At 47.2% G+C, this 18,362-nt stretch overlaps 2 protein-coding genes across 6 annotated transcripts in view; one reads left to right on the top strand and one right to left on the bottom strand.

Annotated features, from left to right (window-relative positions):
• Window positions 1-18,362, top strand: part of GRXCR2 (glutaredoxin and cysteine rich domain containing 2) — a 200,013-nt gene that overhangs the window by 15,528 nt on the left and 166,123 nt on the right. The gene's annotated exons all lie outside the window — the stretch shown is intronic.
• The window catches only part of SH3RF2 (SH3 domain containing ring finger 2), a 122,102-nt gene that overhangs the window by 13,292 nt on the left and 90,448 nt on the right, over window positions 1-18,362 (bottom strand). For 4 of the 5 annotated variants that reach the window (XR_014838979.1, XR_014838980.1, XM_021084960.2 and 1 more), the window contains 2 exons: window positions 3,374-3,465; window positions 1,956-2,126 (listed from right to left, as the gene is read on the bottom strand). Coding sequence is in view for 2 of the 5 variants with exons in the window: in XM_021084960.2 (XP_020940619.2) it covers window positions 1,956-2,126; window positions 3,374-3,465 (263 nt within the window). In the remaining 3 variants the exon portion in view is untranslated. Of the gene's footprint in view, window positions 1-480; window positions 2,127-3,373; window positions 3,466-18,362 lie in introns of all 5 variants that reach the window. The other variant, XR_014838981.1, reaches the window with a different exon arrangement.

Genomic DNA, 18,362 nt, shown 5'->3' with positions numbered 1-18,362 from the left:
ACCTCACCCACCACCGGCCTCCCTCTCACATCCGCAGTCCAGTCCTGTTGGCCTTCCTGTAGGCGGAGTCCTACCCCAGGGCCTGCGTTCTGTACTGGGAGGTGTATTCCTTGGGCCTGGAACACACCTCCCTCATTGCCTTCTTTGTGCTCAGTAAGGATCCTTGATCAACTTGTTCATGTTGTAATCACCCCTTGACAGTTCTGTCCCCCCGTCCTGACTTACTCCATCTTCTGAAACCTTATCTTTAGCACACCACGTGTCCTCCTCCTTGGCCTTGTTTACTGGCTGTCTCTCCCCCCAGGACGTAAGCTCCAGGGGGCAGGGATTTTGTGTATTTTATTCACTGGTGTTTCTCCAGTGTCTAGAAAGGTGCCTGACATACAGCACTCAATCAGTATTTATTCATGGAGTTCCCGCTGTGGCACAGCGGAAATGAATCCAACTAGGAACCATGAGGTGGTAGGTTGGACCCCTGGCCTCGCTCAGTGGGTTAAGGATCTGGCATTGCCATGAGCTGCGGTGTAGGTCTCAGATGCGGCTTGGATCTGGCGTGGCTGTGGCTGTGGTCTAGGCTGGCAGCTGTAGCTCCGATTTGACCCCTAGCCTGGGAACCTCCATATGCCACAGGTGTGGCCCTAAAAAAGAAAAAAAAAAGTTAATAAATGAATCAGGTAGAGGCATCCTTAGTTTGCCTTTGGAGGTTTTGCAGCTTTCGAACAAAGATCAAGAACCTCCCCCTGAGAAAGGAAGTGTGGTCTCCTGGTTCACCTTGCTGTCAGGTGAGGAAATCTTTTTGCCTGGATCGCTGGGACCCACCCTCTGCCTGTACTCTTTGCAGAACGGGCATCTACCATCTGGAGCCAGCCTGATGGGAAAAACCCAAGGGTCAGGGAGTAGAGTCTTTGGAACCCGAATCTGCCAAGTTGTATCCACTGGTTTACTGCTTCCCCATGGAGCAGATCTACTTCCTGGTCTACACAGCCTGCCACGGTCCCTCTGACCCTTGTCTTGCACAGCTCAAACAACCCTAGTTGCTTTCGTGTTTCTCTGGACATGGAGTTGGAGTCCGTTCAGCACTGCCACCCTCCTCCAGACACAGTGCCCTACAGGAAGGTCCCCCAGACTGGCCGGACATGACTCCAGGTCTGGTCCCTGTAGAGTACGATGGGGTCACCACTTTCTTTGGAGGTGTGAATCTCTGGTATGTCACAGAGGCAGTGTATATGTGTGGTGATGGCATTGCTGTCCTGTGACGGGCTCTGCCTGGGCTTACGGGGGCAGGGGGTGGGCAGGAGGAGGCGTCATGGATGGTTTTGGGTCTGTGTGCATTTGTGGTCATACGAGGTGGCTGGACAAACTGTAGGCCAGGGACACTGATAAGTGAGCCAGAGGAAGAAAGAGCTGGGAAAGCTTTTGGGGAAGAAGACCTGCAGGGCAAAGATCATGTGGCCTGGGGTGTGGACGGCTGAGTCACCAAAACTCTGCTGAAAACCCTGCCTGATGAATTCTGGGGAATTCCTCAGGTGCTCCAAGGTCACCCATGGGATCCCTGCGCTTTTCCCGTTGTGCGTGGTTGTGGAGCGTCCGGGGCAGGGCGTGAAGTGCGACTTGGGGCGTATGTACCTACAAGACCTGAATCTAGTTCTTAGGCAGGTGGGTTCCCTCTGTATATCACTTCCTCATCTGCAGAACAGCATCTGCCTCCCAGGATCCTTGAGCACAGCCAGTGAGTTCAGAGATGCAAACGCACTTCGAAATGTGAAGAGCTATTTAAAAGATAATGATTTTGGCCCTTTCTCTTTTAAAATTGTTAGGAGGGCACCAGAGTGAAAAGCCATTTCTCAGCCCACACTCTGAAAGGGCCTTTGTTGAGCCCTTCAGCGATTCAGCCCACAGATGGCCCCCGGCCCAGGTGACCCAACCTCTGATGCCTGAGTTGGGGGAGGACGCACCTGAAAATGGGGATGACGTAGTTGTTGGGGAAGATGCCGACTCGCCCAGTCACCAAGGAGACGCCCCTGAGCCAGCCGTCCTGGTATCTCCCCAGGACCCTGACGCCTTCTCCCTTCTGCAGGTCCAGCTCCTCGGGTCCATGGGCTGAGTAGGGGTGCAGGGCTATAAACCTGGGGGGACAAGGGAACTGGTCAAGGGACAGGGGGAGGGCTTAGCGGAGGGCGGGGAGCTGGCAAAGGGGAGAGGGAGACGGAAACGCAGTGGTGAGCTGGAACAACCCTTTAAGAATTGAAATCTCAGTATGCGGGGCAGGTGAGAGTGGTAGAAGCGGGCTCAAGTAGCAGCGGAGGGACCCAGACCCCTGCCCCCTGCGTCTCCCCGCCCTTCCGTAGAGTGCCCCACAGTGCCCCAAGTCACTCATTTCAGTCACATCAGCATTTCGAGGATGCGGGAAATGGCCTAGCACAGGGGAGGGAGTTGGTGACCAGGACTTAGTGGCAGGGCTGGGTCTCAAACCTGGAAGTGATGGTTCTCCCTAGGATCCTTTTCACGCCACCTAGAGCATCACCCGAGAAAACGGTCACAGCCATCAGGTCAAAGCCCCTTTGATCCACTCCTTTCCGGAGGTTTTGCACATGTCCCCAGGAATGGCCTGAGGAGTAGTGTAAGGTAGGATGGAGGCGGACATCGGGAAGGGGGAGGCGGGGGTTCATTTCAGCTTTCTGGCACACAGCGGAAGGCTGGCTGTGTGGCGGGATGCAGCCGGATGGGCTTGAAACGTGGTAGAAAGGTTCTGGGGTCAGAGCAGTGACTTTCCACTCTGAGGTCCACGCAGGGGTTGGGCAGTAACGTGCAGGTGGGGGCGAAGACCCTGCAGAATAGCGAGGCTGTGGGAGGGGAAGAACTGCCAGACTAAAAGGCACTAAAAATAACCCACTTAGGCTTGCCAGGTTCAGAATGACCAGGGTATGGCCACGGGCCAGATTTAGAAAGTCCTTCTACTCGCTAAGGACTTTCTAAAGTGAGACACGGAAAGGTTTTCTCAAAGGGGCTAGGAGAGTGTTCGCATCTGCGGGCTTCCTTTTCCCTCTAAAATGCTAGATTGATTATCCTCTGATTGCTGCAGCAACATCTCTTGATGCCCTAGCACTGTGATTCTAAAGGAAAACAGCAGAACTTGCTCAGTACCCAACCTCCCTGCAGTGTTTCTGGATACTCTGTACATTTGTACACTAATAAGCCAGGGCGATGTGGTTTACTGGGCTGTGTTTTTCACCGTGTTTCCTCCGGAGGGTGTAAAGGAAGGGGAGCTGCTGATCTTTCGGATGAGCTGGATGGGGATGGCGGATGCCTGAGGCAGAGGGATGGCGAAGACGACCTCTCTGTGCCAGGACCCAAGGTGGGGCTTTTGACTCACATGTTAGCTGAGAGGTGTTGCTGGGAGCTGGGCAGACTGACGATGGCCGTGGAATGTCCTGGAGAGGCAGGGGCAGGGTGGTACGTGCTGACCTGCACAGACAGAAAAGCCAAGCAGAGTAGTGAATGCCGCAAGCCGAGCCCACAGCAGAGCTGCTGTAGCCTGACGCACCTGAAAACCGGGAGCCATACCCGGCACCACCCAGCATGTCTTCTCTGTGGTTTGTGGCTGCGGGCAGAGCAGGGTGGGTGTGGATTGGTTTATGGTCTGCTGGGGTGGCATGTCAGGGTCACATTCCAAAAGACTGCTCAGACAGGGCACAGGAGGAAGACCCTCTGAGTTAGCAGTCAACAGAGCCCGGCCAGGCTCTTCGATCGGTTCTCCATGCCCCCGCCTGCCCACCTCTCAAGGCACACCCCTCACTTCTAGAATTTAACACTCACCAGGCAGTTTTAAATGCTTTATAAGTGTCAGATCATTTAATCTTTATTAAAGGTACTACCGTCATCCCCATTTTTGGGTGAGAAGCTGAGGGAAGGAAAAGTCACCCAACTAGAATGCTGGAATGAAACAAAATTTAAAACCAGGAAGTCTAGGTCCTGCACCCACACTCTTACTAATGCTAGTACCCACACAGACACACCCAGCCACCCACCAGTTTATCCAGTGACTTAAGGAAGGTGATTCTGCATCCTTTTCACTTTACCAGGATGAGCTAGGCAGCAACAGTGTTAAGGCATCTGGAAGCTGCCTGTTACCCTGAGACACTGCCTGTTATCTAACATCTTACCTTGCTTCCTTCCTTCCTGGCACATATCACAGACACTGATTGCTTCCTTATTCTTTTTTTTTTTTTAATGTTTGCTCTTTTTAAATTGAAATGTAATTGATTTACGGTGTTGTGCCAATTTCTGCTGTACAGGAAAGTGACCCAGTCATATTTTATACACACACACACATTTTTTTTCTCTTATCTTCCATTACGGTCTATCTCAAGAGATTGGATGTAGATCCCTATACCATACAGTGGACCTCATTGCTTCTCCATTCTAAATGTAATAGCTCGTATCTACCAAACCCAAACTCCCCGTCCTCCCACTCCCTCCTCCCCCGTTTCCTTGTTTATTCACTGACTCTCCTCCATCACTAGACCGTAAGTTCCATCACGGCAGGGACTGTGTCTTGTTCATCACTGTATTTCTTACATGCTCAATATGTACCTGTAGCTTAAAGAATGAACAAATGAAGGAAAAGATCTTTCTACAAAGTACACCAAAGATGAATGAAACCTCAGCCATCTCCTTGCCATCTGGAGTAAATACATTTAATGTGTCCTTAGCTACCTATCCCTACATGGTGCCGACTACATATATGTGTCTTTTGGGAACACTGCTTTAATGGGTACAACTATTATTTGCATATGTGAGTTTGGGCAGTTGTGAATCCATTACTGAGTACATGTATCTCTGTCTTTTTGTTAAAATCATGTATGTTTGTTCAGAACCCATGAAACTGTGTTTGTGTATGGTAGCATGATCTACTGTATGTCTGATTATGTTCATGCCTGTGGGTCTGCTGTGGATTGAAATGCTGTGTGATTATATGTATATATGGTTGCTTATATGATTGTAATCATCTCTCCGAAATTGTGTGTACATGTATGTGAACTCTTGAGGTACATGCAAGTATCCATGGGTATAGTTTTGTGCATGTCTGTGTCAATGATTGTGTAAATGTAAGCAGCAATAGATCTATACAGTGTGCAGATAAGCATGAGTGAGAATGACTGTGTAAATGTGTGTGTGGTTGTGTATGATTGTGTAAATGTGCGTGTGGTTGTGTGTGTATGTGGGACATTTCAGTCCATTTACTGTATCCTAAAGCCATTCCAGTCAGGTGGTAAGAAGTGTTGGAAAGAATGCAAAGAAAGCAAAACCCTCATAGAATCCTAGAGGGGGGAATGTAAAATGGTACAGGCCCTTTGGAAAATAGTCTTACAGTTCTTCAAATGTTTAAACATAGAATTACCAAATGACCCAGTAAGTCCACTGCTTGTACATATCCAGAGAAATGAAAACATATGTCCAAACTAAAGCTTGTACATGAATTTTACAGCAGCAGTATTCATAATAAACAAAAGGCAGAAATAACCCAAATGTCCATTAGCTGCTGGATGAATAAACAAAATGTGGTATATCCATACAATGGAATATTATTCAACCAAAAAAGGGAATGAAGTATTGATATATGCCAGAACATGAATAAACCTTGAAAACATTACACTAATTTAAAGAAGCCAGACACAAAAGACATTATATAATTCACTTCATATGAAATTACCAGAACAGGCAAATCTGTGTGGAAAGTAGACGAGTGGCTTCTAAGTGACATAGGAGAATATGGTTGTGATAGTTAAAGGGTAAGGGGTTTCTTTTTGAGGTGGTGAAATATTGTAAAATTGTGATGGTAGTGGTTGCACATATTTATGACTCTGTTAAAAACCACTAAATTGTATACCTTAAATGGGTTAAATGTATGGTATGTGAATTATATTTCAATTAGCTTTAAAAAAAATTCCAGGAGTTCCCGTCGTGGCGCAGTGGTTAACGAATCCGACTAGGAACCATGAGGTTTCGGGTTCAATCCCTGCCCTTGCTCAGTGGGTTAACAATCCGGCATTGCCGTGAGCTGTGGTGTAGGTTGCAGACGTGGCTCGGATCCCGCGTTGCTGTGGCTCTGGCATAGGCTGGTGGCTACAGCTCTGATTAGACCCCTAGCCTGGGAACCTCCATATGCTGCGGGAGCGGCCCAAGAAATGGCAAAAAGACAAAAAACAAAACAAAACAAAACAAAAAACCAAAAGTGATGTGACCATCTCAGGTGCAGAAAAAAATTTTGATAAAATCCAACATCCATTTATGATAAAAACTCTTCAGAAAACAGGCATGGGGGAACATACCTCAACATAATAAAGGTCATATATGACACATCCACACTTAACAATATTCAATGGTAAAAAGCTGAAAGCGTTTCTGCTAAGATCAGGAATAAGACAAGGATGCCCACTCTCAGCACTTTTACTGGACATCGTTTTGGAAGTCCTAGCCATAGAAATTAGAGAAGAAAAGGAAATAAAGGGAATCTATATTGGAAAGGAAGAAGTAAAACTCTGACCGTTTGCAGATAACATGATAGTATACATAGAAAGTCTTCAAGACACCACCAGAAAATTATGGGAGCTCATCACTGCATTCAGTAAAGTTGCAGGATACAAAATAATATATAGAAATCTGCTGCATTTCTGTATACTAACAATGAAGTATCAGAGAAATTAAGGAAACTGTCCCATTTACCATCACACAAAAAAGAATAAAACACCTAGGAATAAATCCAAGGAGGCAAAAGACCTGTACTTCAAAAACTACAAGACAGTGATGAAAGAAATTGAAGATGACACAGATGGAAAGATATACTGTGTTCTTGGATTGGAAGAATCAATATTGTCAACATGACCATATTACATAAAACAATCTACAGATTAGATGCAATCTCTGTCAAAATACCAACAGTGTTATTCACAGAACTAGAATGAATAATTTCAACATTTGCATGGAGACACAAAAGACCCTAAATAGCCAAAATAATCTTGAGAAAGGAGAAAAGAGCTGAAGGAATCATGCTCCCTGACCTCAGACTATACTACAGAGCTACAGTCATCAAATCAATATGGTACTGGCACAAAAACAGACACATAGATCAATGGAACAGCACAGAGAGCCCAGAAATAAACCATACACTTATGGCCAATTAATCTATGACAAAAGAGGGAATAATGTACAATGAAGGGAGTTCCTGTTGTGGCTCAGTGGAAATGAATCTCACTAGCAACCATGAAGACGCAGGTTTGATCCCTGGCCTTGCTTAGTGGGTTAAGGATCCGACATTGCTGTGAGCTGTGGTGTAGGTGACAGATGCGGCCTGGATCCTGTGTGGCTGTGGCTGTGGCTGTGGCCAGCAGCTTTAGCTCCAATTCAACCCCTAGCCTGGGAACTTCCACATGTCGCAAGTGTGGCCATAAAAAGAAAAAGAATATACAATGAAGACAGTCTCTTCAATAATTTGTGCTGAGAAAACTGGACAGCTGAATGTAACACAGTTAAATTAGAACATTTCTGATACCTTATAAAAAATAAACTCAAAATGGATTAAAGACCTAAACTGAAAAAAAAAAAAGACCTAAATTGAAGACCAGATACTTTAAAACTTCTAGAAGAAAACAGGCATAACAACTTTTGACATAAATTGCAACAATATTTTTTTTTGGATCTCTCTCTTGAAAGAAATAAAAGCAAAAATAAACAAATGAGACCTAATCAAACTTAAAAGCTTTTGCATAGCAAAGAAAGCCAACAAAATGAGAAGACAACTTTCTGAATGGGAGAAAATATTTGCAAATAATATGATAAGGGATTAACATCCAGCATATCCAAATAGCTCATACAACTCATCATCAAAAAAACAAACAAACCAAAAAACCAATCTGATATAAAAACTGGAAGAACTGAACATTTTTCCAAAGAGGAAATGAAGACGGCCCACAGGCACATGAAAAGATGCTCTGCTTTGCTAATCCTCAGGGAAATTCAATGAGATGTCACCACGCACTTGTCAGAATGTCTATTATCAAGACGAACACAGACAACAAATGTTGGTGAGTATGCGGAAAAAAGGGAACCCTCATACCCTGTTGGTGGGAATGTAAACTGGTGCAACTACTGTGGCAAAGAGTGTGGAGGTTTCCCAGAAAACTAGAAGTAGAACTACCGTAGGACCCAGCACTTTGACTCCTGCGTGTATTAAAAAAAACCCCAGTAATGTGAAAAGAGATGTTCCCAGCAGCCTTATTTACAGTTGCCAAGAAATGGAACCAACCTAAGTGTCCTTCGATGGATGAATAGATAAAGGGGTGTGTGTGTGTGTGTGTGTGTGTGTACACATATATGTATATATATAATGGAATACTCCTCAGCCATAAAAAAGAATGAAATTGTACCACTTGCCACAACATGAATGGGCTTAGAAGGCACTACGCTCAGTGAAGTAAGTCAGACAGAAAGACTGTACGATATCACTTATTTAAGAAATACAACGACGTAGTGAGTGTAACAGAAGAGACGTCATCTCACAGAGAACAAGCTGGTGGTCACCGGTGGGGGAGTGGAAGGTACAAACTACCGGGTGTGAGATCCCAAGGATGTGTTGCACAACGTGAGGAATGTAGCCAATATTTTGTAGTGACTGTAAATGGAATGTTACCTTTAACTTGCACTAAAGGGAGTTCCCATTGTGGCTCAGCGGTTACCAAACCTAAGTAGCATCCATGAGAACATGGGTTCTCTCCCTGGCCTTGCTCAGTGGGTTAAGGATCCAGTGTTGCTGTGAGCTGTGGTGTAGGTCGCAGATGCGTCTCAGATCCTGCCTTGCTATGGCTGTGGTGTAGGCCAACAGCTACAGCTCCAATTCGACCCCTAGCCTGGAAGCCTCCATACGCCGAGTGTGTGGCCCTAGAAAGACCAAAAAAAAAAAAAAAAAAACCCAAAAAAAAACCCAAAAAACTGTATTAAAAAAATCAAAACCTGGAGTTCCCGTCGTGGCGCAGGGGATAACAAACCCGACTAGGAACCATGGGGTTGCAGCTTCCATCCCTGGCCTTGCTCAGTGGGTTAAGGATCCAGCATTGCCGTGGGCTGTGGTGTAGGCCGCAGATGCGGCTCAGATCCCACGTTGCTGTGGCTCTGGTGCAGGCCAGTGGCTGCAGCTCTGATTAGACCCCTAACCTGGGAACCTCCATATGCTGCAGGAGCAGCCCTAGAAAAGACCAAAAAAAAAAAAAAAAAAAATCAAAACCCATTCCATGGTCATCCCTCTGAAGCTGTCTAATACTGCACACAGTCCTCTGAGCTTTGCAGTCAAACACTGTCACACTGGTTCCCTCAAACAAGTGCTGCCGCTTCCCTGTGCGGGCAAGATGAGACCCTCCTGGGACTGGGAGATCTGCCGAGGGAGCGTCTTGTTACGTGAACAGCTAATCTTAGGTTTGTGGAGACTGCTGGAGCTCTGATGAAGCAGCATGAACCTCACTTAACTCCCAAGACGTTCCCATGCTACGTTTGAGGAAAAAGCCCTTCTGTCCACACACACTGTTACTCATTAGGGAGGAGGAGAATGCCAACATGCAAAGGAAGCCACCCTCCACCACCCCAGGCTCTCTCTCTTGACTTCTCTAGGTCTTCAACTGGACAGGGCTCTTAGAAGACGGCGCATTTTAAAGATGGGCAGAAGGCATCACAAAACACTCTTGAGTGGCCAACAAGCACTTGAAAAAAAGGCTCACCATCACCAGTGATCAGGAAAAGTACAAATGAAAACTCCCCTGAGGTACCACTACGCACCTGGGAGAATGGCTAAAAGGAAAAAGACTGACACCCGTCAGCAGTCCTACACCTACCCTAGTTTTTACCTAAGAGAAGTGCAAACGTGTGTCCATACAAGTACATGTGTGTTCGGAGCAGCTTCTTTCATTTTAGCCAGAAACTGGAAACAACCCAAACACCAGTCAGCTGGAGAACGAGCAAACTGTGGTGTGCTCACAGCGGGACACTCCTCAGCCAGGCAGGCAACGACGTGGATGAATCTTATCATCCCAAGGAAGAGAAGGAGGAGATGCAAAACTACATATTCTCTGATGCTATGTATACGACACTCTAAAAAAGCCAAAACTGTCGTGACAGAACGATTCAGGATTGTAAGAAGCTCCCGTCGTGGTGCAGCAGAAACGGATACAACTAGTATCCATGAGGATGCGGGTTTGATCCCTGGCCTCGCTCACTGGGTCGGGGATCTGGCCTTGCCGTGAGCTGTGGTGTAGGTCACAGATGCAGCTCAACTGTGGCTGGCAGCTGTAGCTCCGATTTGAGCCCTAGCCTGGGAACTTCCATATGCCGCAGGTGCTGCCCTGAAAAACAAAAAAAGAAAACAAAACAAAATAGTAAGGATTGCCAAGAGCCAAGGATGGGGAGAGATCAGTGATTACCCAAGGGCACAAGAAAACTTTCTGAGCTGACGAAAATGTTCAGTATCTTGATTTTTGGTTTCATTACCTGCCTTTATACATCTGCCAAGTCATTGAACTGCGTACTTAAAACTGTGGAACTTTATTGTATGTCAACTATCGTTCCATAAAGCTGTTAAAAAATACAAAAATATTATCTAGTGGGCAAGAAACATCCAAGCGGCCTTAGCCTGACCCAGCACATGCTCTGGGATTGGTCAGGAAGGCGAGAGGGATGACGGCTCAGCTTAATAGTGGGCAGCTAGCAAGCGACGCTCCTGGCAGGAGCCCACCTGCGTGGAGGGAGGCCAAAGGTGGAAGCCTGTGTATCAGACAGAGGCTCAGCAGGTGTAAACAGAAATGGATGAATGGATGATTGGAACGACAGGAAAAGAGAGCCAGATAGCTAAGGCCAGAGAAGAGAGACGGGAGGGCACACAGAATGAGACTTAAACCAAGACCCTACCCAGTATATGAAGACAGGTGGGGGGATGGCCAGCTGCTGCGGAGGCAAGTCTTTTTGTCACTGGGATCCAAGCCAGAGGCCCAGCCTTTCTGAGTGAACCGGCCTTTGGTGGGTGGTTCTCTGGGGTCACTTGTGACCTCAGGCTCCCAGCCACAAAGGCTTTGTGAGGCTGCGTCCGGTCCTCTGGCAACTGGGGCTTCCTGGAGTGGGATTTGGGGATCTGAGCAGGATCAGGGAAAGGGTGTGTGCTGAGAGGGGGAGGTATTTCTGCTGCGATCTCAATACACGTGTTCCTCCTTTTTGAAGGAAATGCCTCATTTAACAGAAGTCTTTACCAGGCACAGAAGAATCCACAGCTCTGGGCCTTTTCAGCTGGAGCTGTTAAAGGAGGGAGAGTGGCACAGGACCCTAGCACAGAGTTGCTGCAATGTGCCCCTGGCCCTGGGCTGGCCTCAGCAGTCACGTGGGCAGAGCCAGCACAGCTCCTCCCGCCATCCAGAGCCCTGTCCAGCCTGGCACTCAGGAGTGCAGCTCCAGCCTTGGCTGGGATGTGCCATCCTGGGCATGTCCTGAGCTCGGTGGCTCCTTCATTTCGTCATCTGTAAAATGGGGCAATGACGGTATTTGTCTCCTAGACGTATGAGCTTTAAAAAAACTATCCATGTAAGTTATTTTGCACATTGTGCATGCGCGGTAAATATGACTTATTTTCGTCTACTGAGAGATGAGCTACTGTGCAGGGTGGGAGTCGGGGGGAGGGCACAGCACCTCCTTTGGTGCGACAGCCCTGCAAGGTCTGGGGCTGAGAGCAGGACCCAAGAATGTGGTGGGGATGGGAATAAGCAACCCTCTTGTAGAGGAGTTTTCAAGTCCCCGGCTTTTTCTAACATGTAGCTTGGCCGCCATCCCCCTGCCCACCCACGCCGTGGCACTCGGCTCTCTCCAGGGCTCAGCTTGGTGGGCATTGGTACCGCCTTCCTCAAGTGAGTCCAAACCACTCCACAGCCATTGTGCTCCTGCACCTCAGCACTCCCAGGGGCTAACAAGGGCTGAACCTGCTCAGTGCTCACGCAGGGTTGGGAGAAGGGCTGCCTTTCCAGACAGAAAATTAAGTAGTACACAGTAGTTTCTATACGGCCACTATGGACAATCTAGAGTTGATCATAGGACTTTATGTAAAGTTAAAAACTCATTGCTGTCTGTTGATAAAAGCGACTTAAGAGCTGCATTCAGTGCTTGTCCATGTCCTGTCTGGTCCTGGGCATTGGGCTGAATGCAACGACCAAGACACATGGAGCTCCTTCCTCACGGGGACCTCGTCCTGCATCCCAGGGATGGCATCTAAGTCCACAGGTACACGAACACGCGTCTCTGGGCGCTGCTGGCAGAGGCTGGCCTTATCTCCAAGGGCTGTCTTACTCTCACCCTACAACTCCAGCACGAACGGGTTACCTCCGGGCCTCACTGTCATCACCGTTTCTGCAGAAGAGGAAGCTGAGATGAGAAGATACTCGATTTTCAGGAAGTGGTCAGCAAATGGGTATTTAAGGTGATACCGGAAGCGAGGACCTTGGCCCGAAGCCCTTTCTGTAGATCTCCGGGGTTAGCACTTGACGGCAGGGGGCTGGAGACAGTCGTGCATGTGCGGTGTGTTTGTGCATCCCAGAAAAAAGCCACTGAGCCAGACGCCACGCTCTAGGGACATGTCAAGTTCATGACGACCATTGCCCCTGGCCAGTGTCCCCTGTCATTTACAGTAGATCCGGAGGCAGGGGGAAGGTGAAGTTGTATTGTTTGCGTTTCCTCTTCCTTCCCTGATAGAAGCGGGGGCCCAGCAGAATAAGCCCCTTGTGCCTGCCTGGGAGCTCTCCTGCCTGCCCCGTCTAAGCCTGCCTGGGAGCCAGCCCAGCCTGCAAGCCCTGCCTGTTTGAGGAGCAGGGAGCAGCTGCCCGGTGCTGTTATTTGGCCCGAGAGTAAAAGCATTGCCTGAGAAAGAGCATTCATTCATGGGCTGGCAGCAGGTCCCTTTAGGTCCACCTCAAAAAATGTCTCCTAAGGAGTTCCCGTTGTGACGCAGCAAAAATGAATCTGACTAGGAACCATGAGGTTGCGGGTTCGATCCCTGCCTTTGCTCAGTGGGTTAAGGATCTGGCATTGCCGTGAGCTGTGGTGTAGGTTACAGATGAGGCTCAGATCTGGTGTTGCTGTGGCCGTGGCGTAGGCCGGCAGCTGTAGCTCCAATTAGACCCCTAGCCTGGGAACCTCCATGTGCCACAGGTGCGGCCCTAAAAAAAGCTAAAAAAACCCCCAAAAAACCAACAACAAAAAACCCAAAAACGTCTGATAGCGCTGTCAGCAGGGTAATAACATTTGACGCGTGAAGACCTGTACGTTTCATCTCCAGGTAGTCACTGGAGCTTAGAATGTTCTCTGTGATCTGGCACCTGCCTCCTCCCCAGCCTCATCTTCCTCCACTCCCCCTCCCATTTCCCTTCCTTCAGCCGTGAGGTCTTTTCTCAGTTGAGCAGGTCATGTTTCTGTCACCCTGACCTTTGCACGCCCTCTCCCCTACCTCTGTCCTTTTTTCTATTGATATTTTAAATGATAAACATATTAGCATAGAAATAAGTATATAAGTATTTTTGTATTAAAGAATAATAAAACACCTGCAAAAACAACCCCCGCCCCAAACCTAACACCAGCATAGATACCACCCAACTTCAGAAGCAGAATAAAAAGAGAAATCTGTCCTTAGAGGCCCTTCCTGTAAAATCAGCTCTCCTCCGTTCTCCCAGAAATAGCTACAATGCTGAAATTTAATTAATCGTTCCAGTGCCTCTCTGTGTAATTTTCCCCAGGTTGGTATCCATCCTTAAACGAGATGATGCTGCAGTTGGCCTGTTGCTGAACACAGTGTGGACAGATTCATATGGGGTGTGTTCTTCTCTGTGACTCCCGTGGTCCCCTCAACACTAAGTCTTTGTGGTGGTTTCTGCTTCTGTTCGGTGTTTCACGACATGCATCTGCCCGCATGCAAGCATTATAACCTTACGTGTCACCTGAGCGCCTTTCAGTCTGGGGCTGTCCTGAGCGATGTTGCTGTGAACAGTCCCGTATACGCCCCCCTGCCTGTGTACCAGCATCCCCCAGAATCTACACCTGCCACGCGAATGGAGGGGCCACAGGGTAGGAGCCTGCTCAGATTTATGAGGCAGTAACACACCGATTCCCGGAGTGGCTGTAACAGTGAACACTTCCACCAGCGGAGAACGACAGTTCCTGTTAACCTGACCATCTCGCCCTGTGTGGTCACGCAAGCTTTTAAAGACCTGACTGTGGTGGATGCGGAATGATATTTCACTGTGGTTTTAAATGAATTTCTCTGAGTACGAATGGGCTTGGGTTTCTTTTCAAATGTTAATGGGTCATTCGTGTTTCTTAGAGGAAACGCCGGATTATCACCCCCCCCCCCAGTCTTGGCTTATTTTCTAATTAAGTGACAGAGTTCTAATATTTTGCATATGAATCTGTTGTAGCTTGTCTTTTTATTCTGTGGTGTCTTTGGATGAACTGAAGTTCTTATTTTTACTAGAGGTACATTTATAATATGTTCCCTTAAGGTTTCTTCTTTTTGGAAAATCTTGAATATGATTTTTTTTCATCCCAAGGTCATAAAGCTGTCCTTCGATACTGTCTTCTAAGAGTTTCATAGTGGTGCCTTTCACACTTAAGTCTTTAATCCACCTGGAATTGATTTTTGACAAGGCAGGAATCCAGTTTCATCTTTTTCCACATGGATACCCAATTAGCCCCAACACCATGGCTCGTCCTTCCCTTGATGTGCAAAGCCTGCTCTGTCATAAATCAGGTCTCTGTGTCGTGCCTGTTTCTAGGTTCTCCTGTATGTTCCGTTAGTTTAATAGAATCCTTTTGGTAAATCCATGCCATCTGAGTTACTAAAGCTTTAAAAGAAAGTCTGATGTCTGATAGGGTAGCTCCCACTCTCCACCCCAACCAAATCCCATCTTCTTTTTTTAGAAGCACCTTGGCCATTGGCCTTTGGCCCTTCCACCTGCGTTCCAGAATCACCTCGTGCGTTCCAAACAACCCACTGGGACTTGAATTTATAAATAAGCTTGGGGAGGATCAGCATCCTCAGGCTGGTGTCTCCCTACCCAAGAGCATGGCATCGTTCTTCCTTCTAGGCCTTCTCTAGTATCTTTCAGAAAAATTTTAGACATTTTCTCCATAAAGCATGTCTTTTATTGGATTGTAACTGACGCGCTGTTGTAAATGGTATCTTTAAAGAAAATATTGTTCTATGTTTCGTTTTAAGGTACAAAAATGCAGTGCACTTTCTTGTATTGATTTGTATGCCGTAACCTTGCTAAGTTCATATTTATTCCTAATAGATTTTTCTAGAGTCTTTCAGGTTCTCTGTGTGGATGAACTAGTTGACGTTATGGAAGTGTTGATACTATTGCAATAATACCATCTGCAAATAATGACAGCTATGTTTCTTCTTTCAAACACAGCTATGTTTCTTCTTTCAAACGTTCTTTCAAAAAAGAACGTTTTGCTTCTTTTTCCCCTCTTACTCTCCTGGCCACCTGCTCTGGCAGGGATGGTGTTAAATAGAAACATAAAAAACATTTCGTTTTCTTTCCTAATCTTAAGGGAATGCCGTCAGCATTTCGCCATGACGTATGATGCTTGCTGTAGATTTTATATAGATTCCATTTACCATGCAAAGGAAGTTCCCTTTTAACTCCTAGTTTGCTAAGATTTAAAACATATGTATAATGAGTAGGTACAGACTTTTATCAAACTTTTTACCTATATTTATTGAAAAGATATTTTTTCCTTTTTATTTTTAGGGCCACACCTGTGTGTGGCATATGGAAGTTCCCAGGCTAGGGGTTGAATTGGAGCTGTGGCTGCCGGCCTACACCACAGCCACAGCAACACAGGATCTGAGCCACAGCTGCAACCTACACAACAGCTCATGACAATGCCGGTTCCTTAACCCACTGAACGAGGCCAGGGATCGAACCTGCGTCCTCATAGATACTAGTTGGGTTTGTTACCATTGGGCCACAATAAGGACTCCAGATCTTTCTTCCTTTAATTTGTTTTTTTTTTTTTTTTTGCCCCCTTTCAGTTGTCAATGCAATAGATTACAGCAACTCATTTCATAATGTTAGACCTTTCAGTCTTGGGAAAACCCTAACTTAATCATGGCGTGTTCTATTTTCATACATTTTTGGGTTTGGGCTCACATACACTTGAGGAGTTTTGTGTCTCTGTTTACAAACGAGGACAAACCCAAACATTTCCTTCTTATGCTGTAGTTTCCTGGCTTTTGATATTAAGAACATCTTGGCCTCATGACATGAGTTGGGGAATGTTTTCTTTGCTGCCATTCTTTAGAAGTGTTTAAAAGAAGTGAAATTATCCGCTCCTTGAAAGTGTGAAAGACTCACTGGTAAACCTGTCTGGGTGTGGGGTTTCCCTTGGGGGAAGATTCTAGATTTCTCTCATGGTCGTAAGACGATTCTAAAGGGTTGCCAAGAGCTGTTTACCAGGCGTACAGTGTTTCTCACAAACCCAGTCTGCCGAAAATAAATGCCTGATTGGTTTATTTGTCCCATGGCCTCTGTTGGGGAGAAAAGCTGGTGCTCGGAGCATCTGCCTAGAAGCGTGGGAAGCCCCAGCTGACAGGGATTCCCACACTGTCGGGTCAAGTTCTCAGCATCTCCGGGGTCCCACTGCATTACTCAAGAAGCACCCCATGGGGGCAGTCACTGATTCGGTGGATTTCTCTAATTCCTTGAGACACTCCGCAGGCACGGCTAAGAGGATGGACTTTTGGGGCCATCTGAACTGAGTCTGAGATCTGGCCCTAGACTTGATTCCTCTGAGCCTCTGTCTCCTAAGCTATTGTCCCTTTGGACAATAACCGTAGCGACCTCATGGAATTCTTATGAGAATTCAGTCAGACCACACATGCAGCGAACTCTGCAGAATGTCCTGCCCACATGAAGTACTCCCCGGACTGTAACGCTGGTGCCACTGTGAGATGGCAGACACACCCAGCAGATGTGTGAGAACAGGCGGAAAACAGGACTTCCTTAATGAGACTGGATTTGAAGAAGGAACTATTCATTCTCTTGGACAGAAGGGCCAGCCTCATAGTCCAGATTCCCCGTGAGAAAGACCAGCGATGGGTGACTAGCCCTGTGCTTAGGGGACATGCATCCAGAACTCTTTCCTAACACAGACCTGGGCTATTCTCATGCCCCCTGAGGTTTCCAGCAAAGGGCGAGGTCTGGTGCCTTGCTATAGCTGTGCTCTGCGTTGGCTTCTTGGAAAATGCAGAAAAAACCCACACCCCAAATCAGAAAGGCAAAATTCTCTTAAGTTGGGTCTCCTCTGGTTGGGCACAGCATGTCCCCAGCCCCACTGCTCCCCTTTCCATTATGACCTCATGCCCTCCTGAGCCCAAGAGCCTGTTGCCTGCAGGGCAGGATTTTAGCACCAAGGCAAGATCTGATGGGTTGAGTGCTCTCAGTGCTTTCTGAAATGCCAGGGGGCACCGAAACCTTAATTATAACCCTTGCCCTCCTAGTCATAACAGTCCATTTGAAGAAGTAACTGCTTGGCAATAATTATAATTAAATCCTCTCACTGGGCTTCATTAGAGGCCATCAAAATCTAAACAAGCAAAGTTGCTCTTAAGTCCGCTGTGGGTCCTCTCATGGCATGTATCCACAGACGATGCCTGCCATGCAGCTGCTGAGTCCCGAGCACCGTGCTGGGTCCTGGGGACTGAGGGCAGGGGCCACTGCTCGCCCGGATAGTGCAGACCATACAGGATCCACTCTGTGTCCTACGTCAGCATCCTGCCCTCATCATTTCCAGACCAGGGCATCGCAGAGAGGAGCAGTTTCTGGCCATCTGGAGATTTGCATGCTCTGCTGGCCTGATACAGACTCCATGTCTTAGAAGATGGCTTTTTATGGTGGAGAGAGTGGGGCTCCCGGGACAGTTGTTTCCTGGACCCGTGGGCAGGGTTGGATGGGGGAAGTGGCAGACCAGCACTAGTCAAGAGGCAGTATGGCATCATCGTCAACAACTTGGGTTCGGAATTCAGATTTTCCTAGGTGTGGCTCCCCCCTTTATTCCTGTCACCATGTAAGTCTGGGGAAGTAATTGAACCTGTCTGGCCCTAAACTCCTTTATCTGTTTTACGTGAGGTTTACTAGGTTTTTCTCTAAGAACTGTTAATTTTTCTGTGAGTTTCACTTTGGGGGAGACAGCTGCAGGAGCAAGTCGAAGCAGGACTTAAAGGAAAGTTAACTTAAAAAAAAAAATCCCTTCTAGGAGTTCCCATCGTGGTGCAGAGGAAACGA

This window comes from Sus scrofa, chromosome 2 (assembly GCF_054392235.1).
Source record: "Sus scrofa isolate SSC_HxYL_T2T_F1_AM1 chromosome 2, Sscrofa_HxYL_maternal_Yorkshire_Landrace_v2.0, whole genome shotgun sequence".
NCBI classification, from domain to species: Eukaryota; Metazoa; Chordata; class Mammalia; order Artiodactyla; family Suidae; genus Sus; species Sus scrofa.
The sequence above is the reverse complement of the archived record's forward strand: the minus strand, read 5'-3'. Positions and strand labels throughout refer to the sequence as shown.